Source organism: Dendrobates tinctorius, unplaced genomic scaffold (genome assembly GCF_039654945.1).
Source record: "Dendrobates tinctorius isolate UK_male_01 unplaced genomic scaffold, ASM3965494v1 ptg000387l, whole genome shotgun sequence".
NCBI lineage: Eukaryota > Metazoa > Chordata > Amphibia > Anura > Dendrobatidae > Dendrobates > Dendrobates tinctorius.
The window spans coordinates 1,505,392-1,517,559 of record NW_027362053.1 but is presented as its reverse complement, the minus strand read 5'-3'; the positions used below and the strand labels follow the sequence as shown (position 1 = coordinate 1,517,559).

Here is a 12,168-nt window from a genome sequence, read left to right as displayed (position 1 = left end):
TGGCATGGATAAAAGTGCAGTTAACTAAGATTTTATACCCCTTTGTCAAGAGTTGATTACAAAGTGACTGGCTCATTTCAGTGATTGTTCCTGTCTGAATCACGAATTTGGATGTACACTGCGACATATAGTGCCGATCAAAAGATTGTCCTTGCCTGTTCATGCAATGGTTTTCCATGTTCTTGTTGGAATGTGCACAATCACATTGTAGATTCAGTTTGAAGAAAGCAAAACCACGAAGGGGTACATATGGAAACGTGGAGTAAAGAAACATGTGGGGAACGAGCTAGAATATGTGTGAAACATTAGATTCCTTATATTACCCCCCTTTTTACGCTAATGATCACTTTACACTCCCTGGCCTTCAAGCAGCTTCATCAGATTGTCACCTGAAATGGTTTCTACCTGAAATAGCTTTCAGCAGCCTTGAAGGAGTTCCCAGAGGTACTGAGCAGCACTTGTTGGCTGCTTTGCCTTCACCTCCTCACAAACTGTCGCAATTAGGCTGAGGTTGCGTGATTGTGGAGGCCATGGCATCTGACGCAGCACTCAATCCCTCTCCTTCTGGTCACATAGCTTTTACATGGCCTGGAGGTGTGTTTTGGGTCATTGTTCTGTTGCCATACAAATGATAGTACCACTAATTGCAAACCAGTTATCATGGTATGTCATTGTCGATTGCTGTGGTAGCCATGCTGGGTAAATGTTTTGAATTTGGAATAAATTACCAAAAGTGACACCAGCAACCTTCCCTCCATTATCAACTCCTCCTCTATGCTTCTCGGTAGGCATTACACATGTAGGAATCCATCTCCGTCTCATAAAGACATGGTGGTTGGTACCAAAAAGCTCAAATTGTGACTCATCAGACCACAATACAGAATTCCACTGATTTAATATCCAGTCCTTGTGTTTTTTGGCTCAAACAAGTTTTTTTTATTTGCAGTCCTCAATAGTGGCATCTTTGCAACAGTGAGACAATAATGGTCTGTTATTCAGTCTCTTCGGGACGGTTGCTACTTGATATCTGAGATTAGTTTACAGAGACCATATCCGCACAGAATGACTGTTCAAGCTAAGTCCCACCTCTCAGTGTTTCACAACGGGGTCCAATCATTTATATATACCTTCCTACCTACTTGTTTTCCCTCAATCTCCACACCCTTCCCCATTTCTTTGATTGACATCTCTGGTTTCACATGGCCAGGGAAGGGTGTAAATAGTGGGAAAGTGTATATACAGTGGCTTGCAAAAGTATTCCCCTCCTTGTCTGTTTACCTATCTTATTACATTACAACCTGGGCTTAAATAATTTTTAAATCCGATTTGTGTGTGATGCATCAGCACTAAATACTGTATTTTTCGGACTATAAGACACACACTTTTTTCCAAAAAAATTTGGGAGGAAAAGGGTGGGTGCGTCTTATAGTGCGAATGCAGGCTTACTAGGGGGTTGTGGCAGTGGTGTAGCAGCGGAACCGGCGGCAGCAGAAGTGTGGCGATGTTGCGGTGGTGGGCGGTGTGGAATGCACCTGAGCAGGGTCCCTTCCTCAGGATGCCGGTGGCAGAAATGTGTTCACGCCGCGGCCCGGTGTTCACGCCGAGCATAGCGACACTCGGCTTCAGGAAAATGGCCGCTGAAATCTCAATCTGCTCAGGCGCTGCCTCCAGCGGCCATTTTCCTGAAATCTCCGGCAGCCCAAGGCTTTAGGAAGTTGGCCGCAGCGAAAACGGTGATGCATCGGGCCGCAGCATGGACACATTTCTGCCGCTGGCATCCTGAGGAAGTGACCCTGCTCCATGCTTTGTCTCACCGCTGACATCGGACCCGCAGCATCGCCCCACTTCTGCCACCGCTGTTGTCCTGAGGAAGGGATCATGCCTTCTGTGATGCCGCTGTACCACCGCCAGCCCTCAGGTAAGCCCTTAAATTCGGACAATAAGACGGACCCCCCATCTTATAAAAATCTTTTTTCTACTATTTTCCATAGTCAGAAAAATACGGTAGTCTTTGTTGATGAAGTGATAAAAATATAGGCAAAAGTAAAATTTATGAGATAAGGTAAATAAAAATTGGAATGTGCATTTGTATTACCACTTTTGCTGTAAAGCCCCTAAAAATTTCTGATCTAAGCAATTACCTTTATAATTCACTTGCTTAGTGAAAGGAAGTCTGTGCAATTTAAGGCCGGGATCACACTATCGTGTGTAATGCGAGAAACTCGCACGACTCTCCCATCAACACCCGGCACTCAGGACCGAAGCTATGGCTGTATGTATTTCTATGCAGCCACAGCTCCGGTCCTGAGTGCCAGCGGTAGTGCCGGGTGTTGATGTGTTTCTCGCATCACACAGTAGTGTGATCCCGGCCTAAGTGTCATATGGTCTGTAAGTATACACTACCATTCAAAAGTTTAGGGTCACTTAGAAATTTCCTTATTTTTGAAAGAAAAGCACAGTTTTTTCCAATGAAACTAACATTATATGATTCAGAAATACACTCTATACATTGTAAATAGAGGCCCATTTCCAACAACCATCACTCCAGTGTTCTTATGGTACTTTGTGTTTGCTAACTGTTTAAGAAGGCTAATGGATGTTTAGAATAACCTTGAAATGCCTTGTGCAATTATGTTAGCACAGCTGAAAACAGTTCGGCTGATTAGAGAAGCTATAAACATGACGTTCCTTTGAGCTAGTTGAGAATCTGGAGCATAACATTTGTTGGTTCCATTAAACTCTCAAAATAGCCAGAAAAAAAGAACTTTCATCATGTGAAACTCGACAGTCTATTCTTGTTCTTAGAAATGAAGGCTATTCCATGCGAGAACTTGCCAAGAAACTGAAGATTTCCTACAATGGGTGTGTACTACTCCTTTCAGAGGAGAGCAAAACAGGCTCTAACCAAAGTAGAAAGAGAAGTAGGAGGCCCCGCTGCACAACTGAGCAACAAGACAAGTACATTAGAGTCTGTAGTTTGAGAAATCAACACCTCACAGGCCCTCAACTGGCAGCTTCATTAAATAGTACATGAAAAACGCCAATGTCAAAGTCTAGAGTGAAGAGGCGACTCCGGGATGCTAGCCTTCAGGCCAGAGTGGCAAAGAAAAAGCCATATCTGAGACTGGCTAATAAAAGGAAAAGATTAATATGGACAAAAGAACACAGACATTGGACAGAGGAAGATTGGTAAAAAGGTGAGATGCAGAACAACTGAAAAGATGCTGGAAGAGTGCCTGATGATGCCATTTGTCAAGCACGGTGGAGGCAATGTGATGGTCTGGGGTTGCTTTGGTGCTGGTAAAGTGGGAGATTTGTACAAGGTAAAAGGGATTTTGAATAAGTAAGGCTATCACTCCATTTTGTAACGTCATGCCATACCCTGTGGACAGCGCTTGATTGGAGCCAATTTCATCCTACAACAGGACAATGACCCAAAGCACACCTCCAAATTATGCAAGAACTATTTAGGGAAGAAGCAGGCAGCTGGTATTCTATCTGTAATGGAGTGGCCAGCGCAGTCACCAGATCTCAAACCCATTGAGCTGTTGTGGAAGCAGCTTGACCATATGGTACACAAAAAGTGCCCATCAAGCCAAACCAACTTGTGGGAGGGGCTTCTGGAAGCATGGGGTGAAATTTCTATAGATTACCTCAGCAAATTAACTACTAGATTGCAAAAGGTCTGCAATGCTGTCATTGCTGCAAAGGGAGCATTCTTTGACGAAAGCAAAGTTTGAAGGAGAAAATTATTTCAAATAGAAATCTTTTTTTGAACCTTGTCAATGTCTGGAATAGATTTTAAATTCATTTGGCAACTCATTTGATTAATAAAAGTATGAGTTTTCATGGAAAACACAAAATTGTCTGGGTGACCCCAAACTTTTGAACGGTAGTTTATATACACCTTTTTTGAAAGGCCATAGAGGCTGCAACACCATTAAGCAAGAGGCACCACTAACCAAACAACACCATGAAGACAAGGAGATCTCCAAACAAGTCGAAGACAAAGTTGTTGAGAAGTATAAGTCAGGGTTGGGTTATTTAAAAAAAAAATTCTCTGATGCCCCAGAGCACCATAAAATCCATTACCATCCAATGGAAAGAACATGGTACCACAACAGACCTGCCAAGAGAGGGTTTCCTACCAAAGCTTCTTAAGACTGGGCAAGGAGGGAATTAATCAGAGACAGCACAGAAACCAAAAGGTAACCCTGAAGAAGGTGCAGAATTTCCAAGCAGAGACTGTTCATACAGCCATAATGTGCCGTACATTATATAGATGTTAACTTTATAAAAGTTGGCAGAAAAAAAGCACTTTACACACAAAAATTGTAAGGCTCGTTTTGAGTTTGCTAAAAGACACATGGGAGAGTTCCCAAATGTATGGAGGAAGGTGCTGTGGTCTGGTGAGACAAAAATTTAACTTTTTGGGGACCAAGTTAAATACTATATCTGATGCCAAGCCAACACCGCTCATCACACCAAGAACAGCATTCCTACAGTGAGTCAGCATCATGCTGTGGGGTTGTTTTTCAGCAGTGGGTACAGGGAAAATGGTCCGAATTGAGGGGAAGATGGATGGTGCAAAATACAGGGATATTCTTGAGCAAAACTTGTTTGTCAGTGATTTGAGACTTTGACAGAGGTTTTCCTTCCAACAAGAACTTGTACTGCTAAAGCAACACTCGACTGGTGTAAGGGGAATCGTGTAAATGTTTTCGAATGGCTTAATCCAACTGAGAATCTGTGGTCAGACTTGAAGATTGCTGTTCAGAGGAAAACAAGCCAAACGTAGAAAAGTGTTCAGCACCACTGCTCCGGCACGGAAGACATGTGCAAGGTACGGCTACGGCCATTTCGCACTTCTGCGCTTCAACGGGTCCTGCATTGGATGGCAGAAGGCGGACATCTTTGAAACTGCAAGGTAAGGTGCCGCCCACCTACATCCGCAATGTAGTGTTCACCCACCTGCTAGTGTCTCCTGTGCCTGAGCTGTGCAGCATTAAGTAAAGCAGTTGAAACTGCATGTTGAATGCCATCCTTCATTTTTCTTCTTGCTGTTGTTCAGAGGAAAACCATCTAACTTGAAGGAGCTGGAGCAATTTTGCCATGAAGAATAGGCAAAAATCACAGTGGCCCTATGTCAAAATCTCATAGAGACATATCCAAAGCTATGTGCAGCTATAATTTCCACAAAAGGAGGCTCTACAAAGTACTGACTTTAGTGGATGAATAGTCAAGCACACTGAAGTTTTCAGTTATTTCTTTTCCAATTTGTTGTTTGTTTTTTACAAAAAATAAAAAGAAGAAAGCCAAATGTTCAGTTGTACAGTGCTTTGCGAAAGTATTCGGCCCCCGGGAACTTTTCAATCTTTTCCCACATATCATGCTTCAAACATAAAGATACTAAATGTAACGGTACACTTAACCCCTTTCTGCCATCCGACGTACTATCCCGTCCACGGTACCCGGGACCGTATGACCGGGGACGGGATAGTACGTCGGCGCGATCAGCGGCGCCCACGTGGTGAGCGCCGCTGATCGCGGCCGGGTGTCAGCTGATTATCACAGCTGACACCCGGCACAATGTGTCAGGGGCGGTCACGGACCGCCCCCGACACGTTAACCCCTTGCACACCGTGATCAAACACGATCGCGGTGTACCGGGGGTTAAAGGGAAGCATCGGCAGGGAGGGGGCTCCCTCCGTGCTTCCCTGAGCCCCCCACGGCAGCACAATGTGCAGCGCTGCTGCGGGGGACTCCCTTCCTCCAGGCCCCCGAATCCAAGATGGCGACGGGGGCCTTCGGGGGCCTGCGGAAGCTGGCTTCCTCAGTGCCTGCAAAGCGCAGGCATGAGGAAGCCTTCTGCACTGCCTGTGTCAGATCGCTGATCTGTCACAGTGATCTGTGATGTGACAGATCAGCGATCTGTCACAGGACAGTGATGTCCCACCTGGGACTATTTAATAAAATAAAAAAAAAAATAAAGTGTAAAAATAATTAAAAAAAAATCGCCAAATAAATTAGAAAAAAAAAAAAAATATTCCCCCAATAAATCCATTTTTTGGAAATAATAATAAAAAAAAACAATAAAAGTACACATATTAGGTATCGCCGCGTCCGTAACGACCCGCCCTATAAAACTGTCCCATTAGTTAACCCCTTTAGCGAACCCCTTAAAAAATAAAAATAAAAAACGAAGAAAAAAATAATGATTTATTATCATACCGCCAAACAAAAAGTGTAATAACGCGCGATCAAAAAGACGCATATAAATATCCATGGTACCGCTGAAAACGTCATCTTGTCCCGCAAAAAACGAGCCACCACACAGCATCATCAGCGAAAAAATAAAAAAGTTATAGCTCGCTGAATAAAGCGATGCAAAAATAATTATTTTTTATATAAAATAGTTTTCATTGCATAAAACCGACAAGAACATAAAAAACGACCTAAATGAGGTATCGCTGTAACCGTACTGACCCGAAGAATAAAACCGCTTTATCAATTTTACCGCACGCGGAACGGTGTAAACGCACCCCCCCCAAAAGAAATTCATGAAACGCTGGTTTTTGTTCATTCTGCGTCCCAAAAATCGGAATAAAAAGCGATCAAAAAATTTCACGTGCCCGAAAATGGTACCAATAAAAACGTCAACTCGTCCCTCAAAAAATAAGACCTCACATGACTCGGTGGGTCAAAATACGGAAAAATTATAGCTCTCAATATGTGGTGATGCAAAAACTATTTTTACGATAAAAAGCGTCTTTTAGCATGCGACAGCCGCCAAACATAAAAACCGCCATAAATAGTAAATCAAACCCCCCGTTATCACCCCCTTAGTTAGGGAAAAATAATAAAATAAAAAAAATGTATTTATTTCCATTTTGGTTAGGGCTAGGGGTGTGTTGGGGTAGGGTTAGGGTAGGGTTAGGGTTAGGGTTAGGGCTAGGGTTAGGGGCGTGTTGGGGTTCGGGTTGGAGTTAGAATTGGGGGTTTCCACTGTTTGGGCACATCAGGGGCTCTCCAAATGCAACATGGCGTCTGATCTCAATTCCAGCCAATTCTGAGTTGAAAAAGTCAAATGGTGCTCCTTCCCTTCCAAGCTCTGCTATGCGCCCAAACAGTGTTTTACCCCCACATGTAGGGTATAAGCCTACTCAGGACAAATTGCAAAACAATTTTTGGGGTCCAATTTCTCCTGTTACCCTTAGGAAAATAAAAAATTGGGGGCAAAAATATCATTTTTGTGGAAAAAAATGATTTTTTTATTTTCACGTCCGAGTGTTATAAACTTCTGTGAAGCACTTGGGGGTTCAAAGTGCTCACCTCACATCTAGATACGTTCCGTAGTGGGTCTAGTTTTCAAAATGGGGTCATTTGTGGGGGGTTTCCACTGTTTAGGTACATTAGGGGCTCTCCAAAGGCAACATGACACCCGCAGACCATTCCATCAAAGTCTGCATTCCAAAACGTCACTACTTCCCTTCCGAGCCCCGACGTTTGCCCATACAGTAGTTTTCTCCCACATATGGGGTATCAGCATACTCAGGACAAATTGGACAACAACTTTTGGGGTCCAATTTCTCCTGGTACCCTTGGGCAAATAAAAAAATGGTGACTAAAAGATCATGTTTGTGGAAAAAATACGAATTTTTTATTTTCACGCCCGGGCGTTGTAAACTTCTGTGAAGCACTGGGGGGTTCAAAGTGCTCACCACACATCTAGATAAGTTCCTTGGGGGGTCTAGTATACAAAATGGTGTCATTTGTGGGGGGTTTCCACTGTTTAGGTACATTAGGGGCTCTCCAAAGGCAACATGACACCCGCAGACCATTCCATCAAAGTCTGCATTCCAAAACGTCACTACTTCCCTTCCGAGCCCCGACGTTTGCCCATACAGTAGTTTTCTCCCACATATGGGGTATCAGCATACTCAGGACAAATTGGACAACAACTTTTGGGGTCCAATTTCTCCTGGTACCCTTGGGCAAATAAAAAAATGGTGACTAAAAGATCATGTTTGTGGAAAAAATACGAATTTTTTATTTTCACGCCCGGGCGTTGTAAACTTCTGTGAAGCACTGGGGGGTTCAAAGTGCTCACCACACATCTAGATAAGTTCCTTGGGGGGTCTAGTATACAAAATGGTGTCATTTGTGGGGGGTTTCCACTGTTTAGGTACATTAGGGGCTCTCCAAAGGCAACATGACACCCGCAGACCATTCCATCAAAGTCTGCATTCCAAAACGTCACTACTTCCCTTCCGAGCCCCGACGTGTGCCCATACAGTAGTTTTCTCCCACATATGGGGTATCAGCATACTCAGGACAAATTGGACAACAACTTTTGGGGTCCAATTTCTCCTGGTACCCTTGGGAAAATAAAAAAATGGTGACTAAAAGATCATGTTTGTGGAAAAAAAATTTTATTTTCGCGCCCGGGTGTTATAAACTTCTGTGAAGCACTGGGGGGGTCAAAGTGCTCACCACACATCTAGATAAGTTCCTTAGGGGGTCTAGTTTCCAAAATGGTGTCATTTGTGGGGGGGTTCCACTGTTTTGGTACATCAGGAGTTTTCCAAACGCGACATGGTGTCCGATCTCAATTCCAGCCCAAAACGTCAAATGGCGCTGCTTCCCTTCCGAGCTCTGCCATGCGCCCAAATAGTGGTTTACCCCCACATGTGGGGTATCAGCGTGCTCAGGACAAATTGCACAATAACTTTTAGGGTCCTGTTACCCTTGGAAAAATAAGAATTGAGGGTGAAAAGATCATTTTTGTGGAAAAAATGATTTTTTAATTGTATGGCTTTATGTTATAAACTTCTGTGAAGCCCATGGGGGTTCAAAGTTCTCACCACACATCTAGATAAGTTCCTTGGGGGGTCTAGTTTCCAAAATGGTGTCATTTGTCGGGGGTTTCCACTGTTTTGGTACATCAGGGGTTTTCCAAACGCGACATGGTGTCCGATCTCAATTCCAGCCCAAAACGTCAAATGGCGCTGCTTCCCTTCCGAGCTCTGCCATGCGCCCAAATAGTGGTTTACCCCCACATGTGGGGTATCGGCGTACTCAGGACAAATTGCACAATAACTTTTAGGGTCCTGTTACCCTTGGGAAAATAAAAATTGGGGTGAAAAGATCATTTTTGTGGAAAAAATATGATTTTTTAATTGTACCGCTGTACGTTATAAACTTCTGTAAAGCCCTTGTGGGTTCAAAGTTCTCACCACATATCTAGATAAGTTCCTTGGGGGGTCTAGTTTCCAAAATGGGGTCACTTGTAGGGGGTTTCCACTGTTTAGGTACATCAGGGACTCACCAAACGTGACATGGCGTCCAATCTGAATTCCAGCCAATTTTGCATTGAAAAAGTCAAACGGCGCTCCTTCCATTCTGAGCTCTGCCATGCGCCGAAACAGTCGTTCCCCCCCACATATCAGGTATCTGCGTACTCAGGACAAATTGCACAATAACTTTTGCAGTTCAATTTCTCCTGTTACCCTTGGTAAAATAAAAAAAATTGAACCTGAAGTATTTTTTTATGAAAAAAAGTTAGATGTTCATTTTTTTTTAAAATATTCAAAAAAATTCCTGTGACGCACCTAAAGGGTTAATAAACTTCTTGAATGTGGTTTTGAGCACCTTAAGGGGTGCAGTTTTTAGAATGGTGTCACTTTTGGGTATTTTCTATCATATAGACCCCTCAAAGTGGCTTCAAATGTGATGTGGTCCTAAAAATAAAATGGTGTTGTAAAAATGAGAAATCGCTGGTCAACTTTTAACCCTTATAACTTCCTAACAAAAAAAAATTTTGGTTCCAAAATTGTGCTGATGTAAAGTAAACATGTGGGAAATATTAGTTATCAAGTTTTTTGTGTGCCGTATCTCTGTGATTTAAGGGCATAAAAATTCAAAGTTGGAAAATTGTGAAATTTTCAAAATTTTCGCCAAATTTCCGTTTTTCTCACAAATAAACGCAAGTTATTTGAATGAAATTTTACCACTAACATGAAGTACAATATGTCACGAGAAAACAATGTCAGAATCACCGGGATCCATGGAAGCGTTCCAGAGTTATGACCTCATAAACGTACAGTGGTCAGAATTGTAAAAATTGGCCCGGTCATGAACGTGCAAACCACCCTTGGGGGTGAAGGGGTTAAAGAGCTGTCATCTTAGTTGCTGTCAGTTTTGCAGCAGAGGTAATTCTTGGTCATTCTTTTGTGGGGCAGTCTGAGATCCAGTTTCATCATAGCGAATGATTAGTTGTTTTTTTTAGACTTCAGTTAAGGATATCTTCAGTCTAGCAATAATCTGGATTGACTGATCTTCAGGTCTTAAAGTAATGATGGCCAGTCATTTCTTAGTTGAGTAGTTCTTGGTATAGGTTTGAACAGTTGTGGAATAGGGCTCAATACTGCCTCTGAAGTACACACCTGATTGTCACAAATACTTTCTGAAAGCCAGTGATTCCACAAATTCTTTGAGGCATACCTTTTCATTGGAAGCCATTCCAAGTGACTACCTGGTGAAGCTGCATGAGAAAATGCAAAGGGGTGTACAGCTGACAGCAGAATAAAAGGGGATACTCCTGAGGAGTGTAAGGTTTAACTGGTTTGTTTCAAACGTGTTTCTTTACCCCTTATTCCCTTATGAGTACATTGTGGTTTTGCTGCCTTCAGTCTGAATGTAAAATGTACACATTCCAAAAAGGGCAAAGAAAACCATTGCATGAACAGGCGTGTCCAAACTTTTGAATGGTACTGTAAGTGCTCAGCATAGAGCAAAAGTAAGATGTGAACCTAGCCTGAAATGCATTTCATAATGTTATTTACTCCAAAATTATAGTCCTGCAAATAAAACAAGTCTCCACTCAAATCTTTACATGGAAAAATAGGGGTTTCCACATTCCTAATAAATCAAAGCCTCTGTAAAGCGACATATCGTTCTCCCCCAGCAAAGAATGCAAACAGTAGTGTGCCCAATCGGTAGTGTCCGTCCATATATGGGGTAAAATTACTATATCATTATATATGTGAGAAATTAACTCTTTTTATACTCTGTGGTATCTTCCTGTAATATTTCACAATTTTGTAATAACTTTTAAGAAAATGGATGAGGTGACATACTTCTATTAATGTGATGTGTGGATTACGTTATTGTCTGCATCTCATCTGATCTCTTTTTTGCAGGGCCCCAATTTTGAATTTAGCACAGAAACCCACGAGGAACTTCTGTACAACAAAGAAAAACTCCTGAATAATGGAGACAAATGGGAGACAGAGATTGGCGCAAATATCCAGGCTGACTTTCTCTATCGCTAAGCTGTCTTCTCCCATCAAGATACTCCAAAGCTGGCTTCTAGCATCACTGTTCATGGAAAATTCTCATACATACATACTGTACATACCGGTACGTACGTACGTACGTACGTACATGCATAGTTCAGTTCCTTTACAGAATGCCCACTTCAGATCCAAAGATGTGAAGACAACCAGCAGCTTGTCGTCCACTAGAGAGATGTCTGATAGTTAATAAATCAGATGATGAGGCCGTCCTACCATCCAGTTGGTTACTTGCTGCTACCTCCTGATCTTAGGAATGGAATGATTCCTTGTATTCCTAGTTCAGTAAAACCAGAGGTGTTCCTATATGTGGGGGTAACTTCCTGAGTGTGCGGTGGAGCATTGTTAAATGTATATTAGTCCATGCATTTCAGGTAACTGATAGTATTAATTACATGGCGGCGTTAATCCATTTTATGACAAAACTGTAACATTGATATGTGGTTAGAAATGTCATAACCTACACCATTGATCTGCACAGCCTTTATGTATAGGATTCTGGGAGTGAAGCTTTGTATGTGTCTGGCAGTAGCACGGCATATTTGTACCTCTGCTAAATTTAATGTATTTCTTAATAAATTCTGATTTTTGTTTGAGTTTAGGCTGATATGTACTGTGTATTAGCACAGTTGCATACTAGAATGCAACATTTTGAAGGTTTATATGCTCTGATGCTGTAAAATACTGTGCACTGCAGTATTCTGCTCTGCCCTCAACAGGGCAGAGCAGTGCGCCTGCGCAGGAGCCACGACAGTCAGCGAAGAAGAGGATGTCACCGTTAGAAGAAGGGAGGCGCCGGACCGCAACCCCCATC

The 12,168-nt window shown here is 42.6% G+C and overlaps 1 protein-coding gene across 2 annotated transcripts in view; it reads left to right on the top strand.

Moving 5' to 3' along the window:
* The window catches only part of NDUFS8 (NADH:ubiquinone oxidoreductase core subunit S8), a 50,167-nt gene extending 38,217 nt beyond the window's left edge, over positions 1-11,950 (top strand). For both annotated transcript variants that reach the window (XM_073563389.1, XM_073563388.1), the window contains exon 7: positions 11,202-11,950. In XM_073563389.1, coding sequence (XP_073419490.1) covers positions 11,202-11,333 — 132 coding nt within the window. In that variant the 3' untranslated portion in view covers positions 11,334-11,950. The remainder of the gene's footprint in view (positions 1-11,201) is intronic.
* The last annotated feature ends 218 nt before the right edge of the window (positions 11,951-12,168 follow it).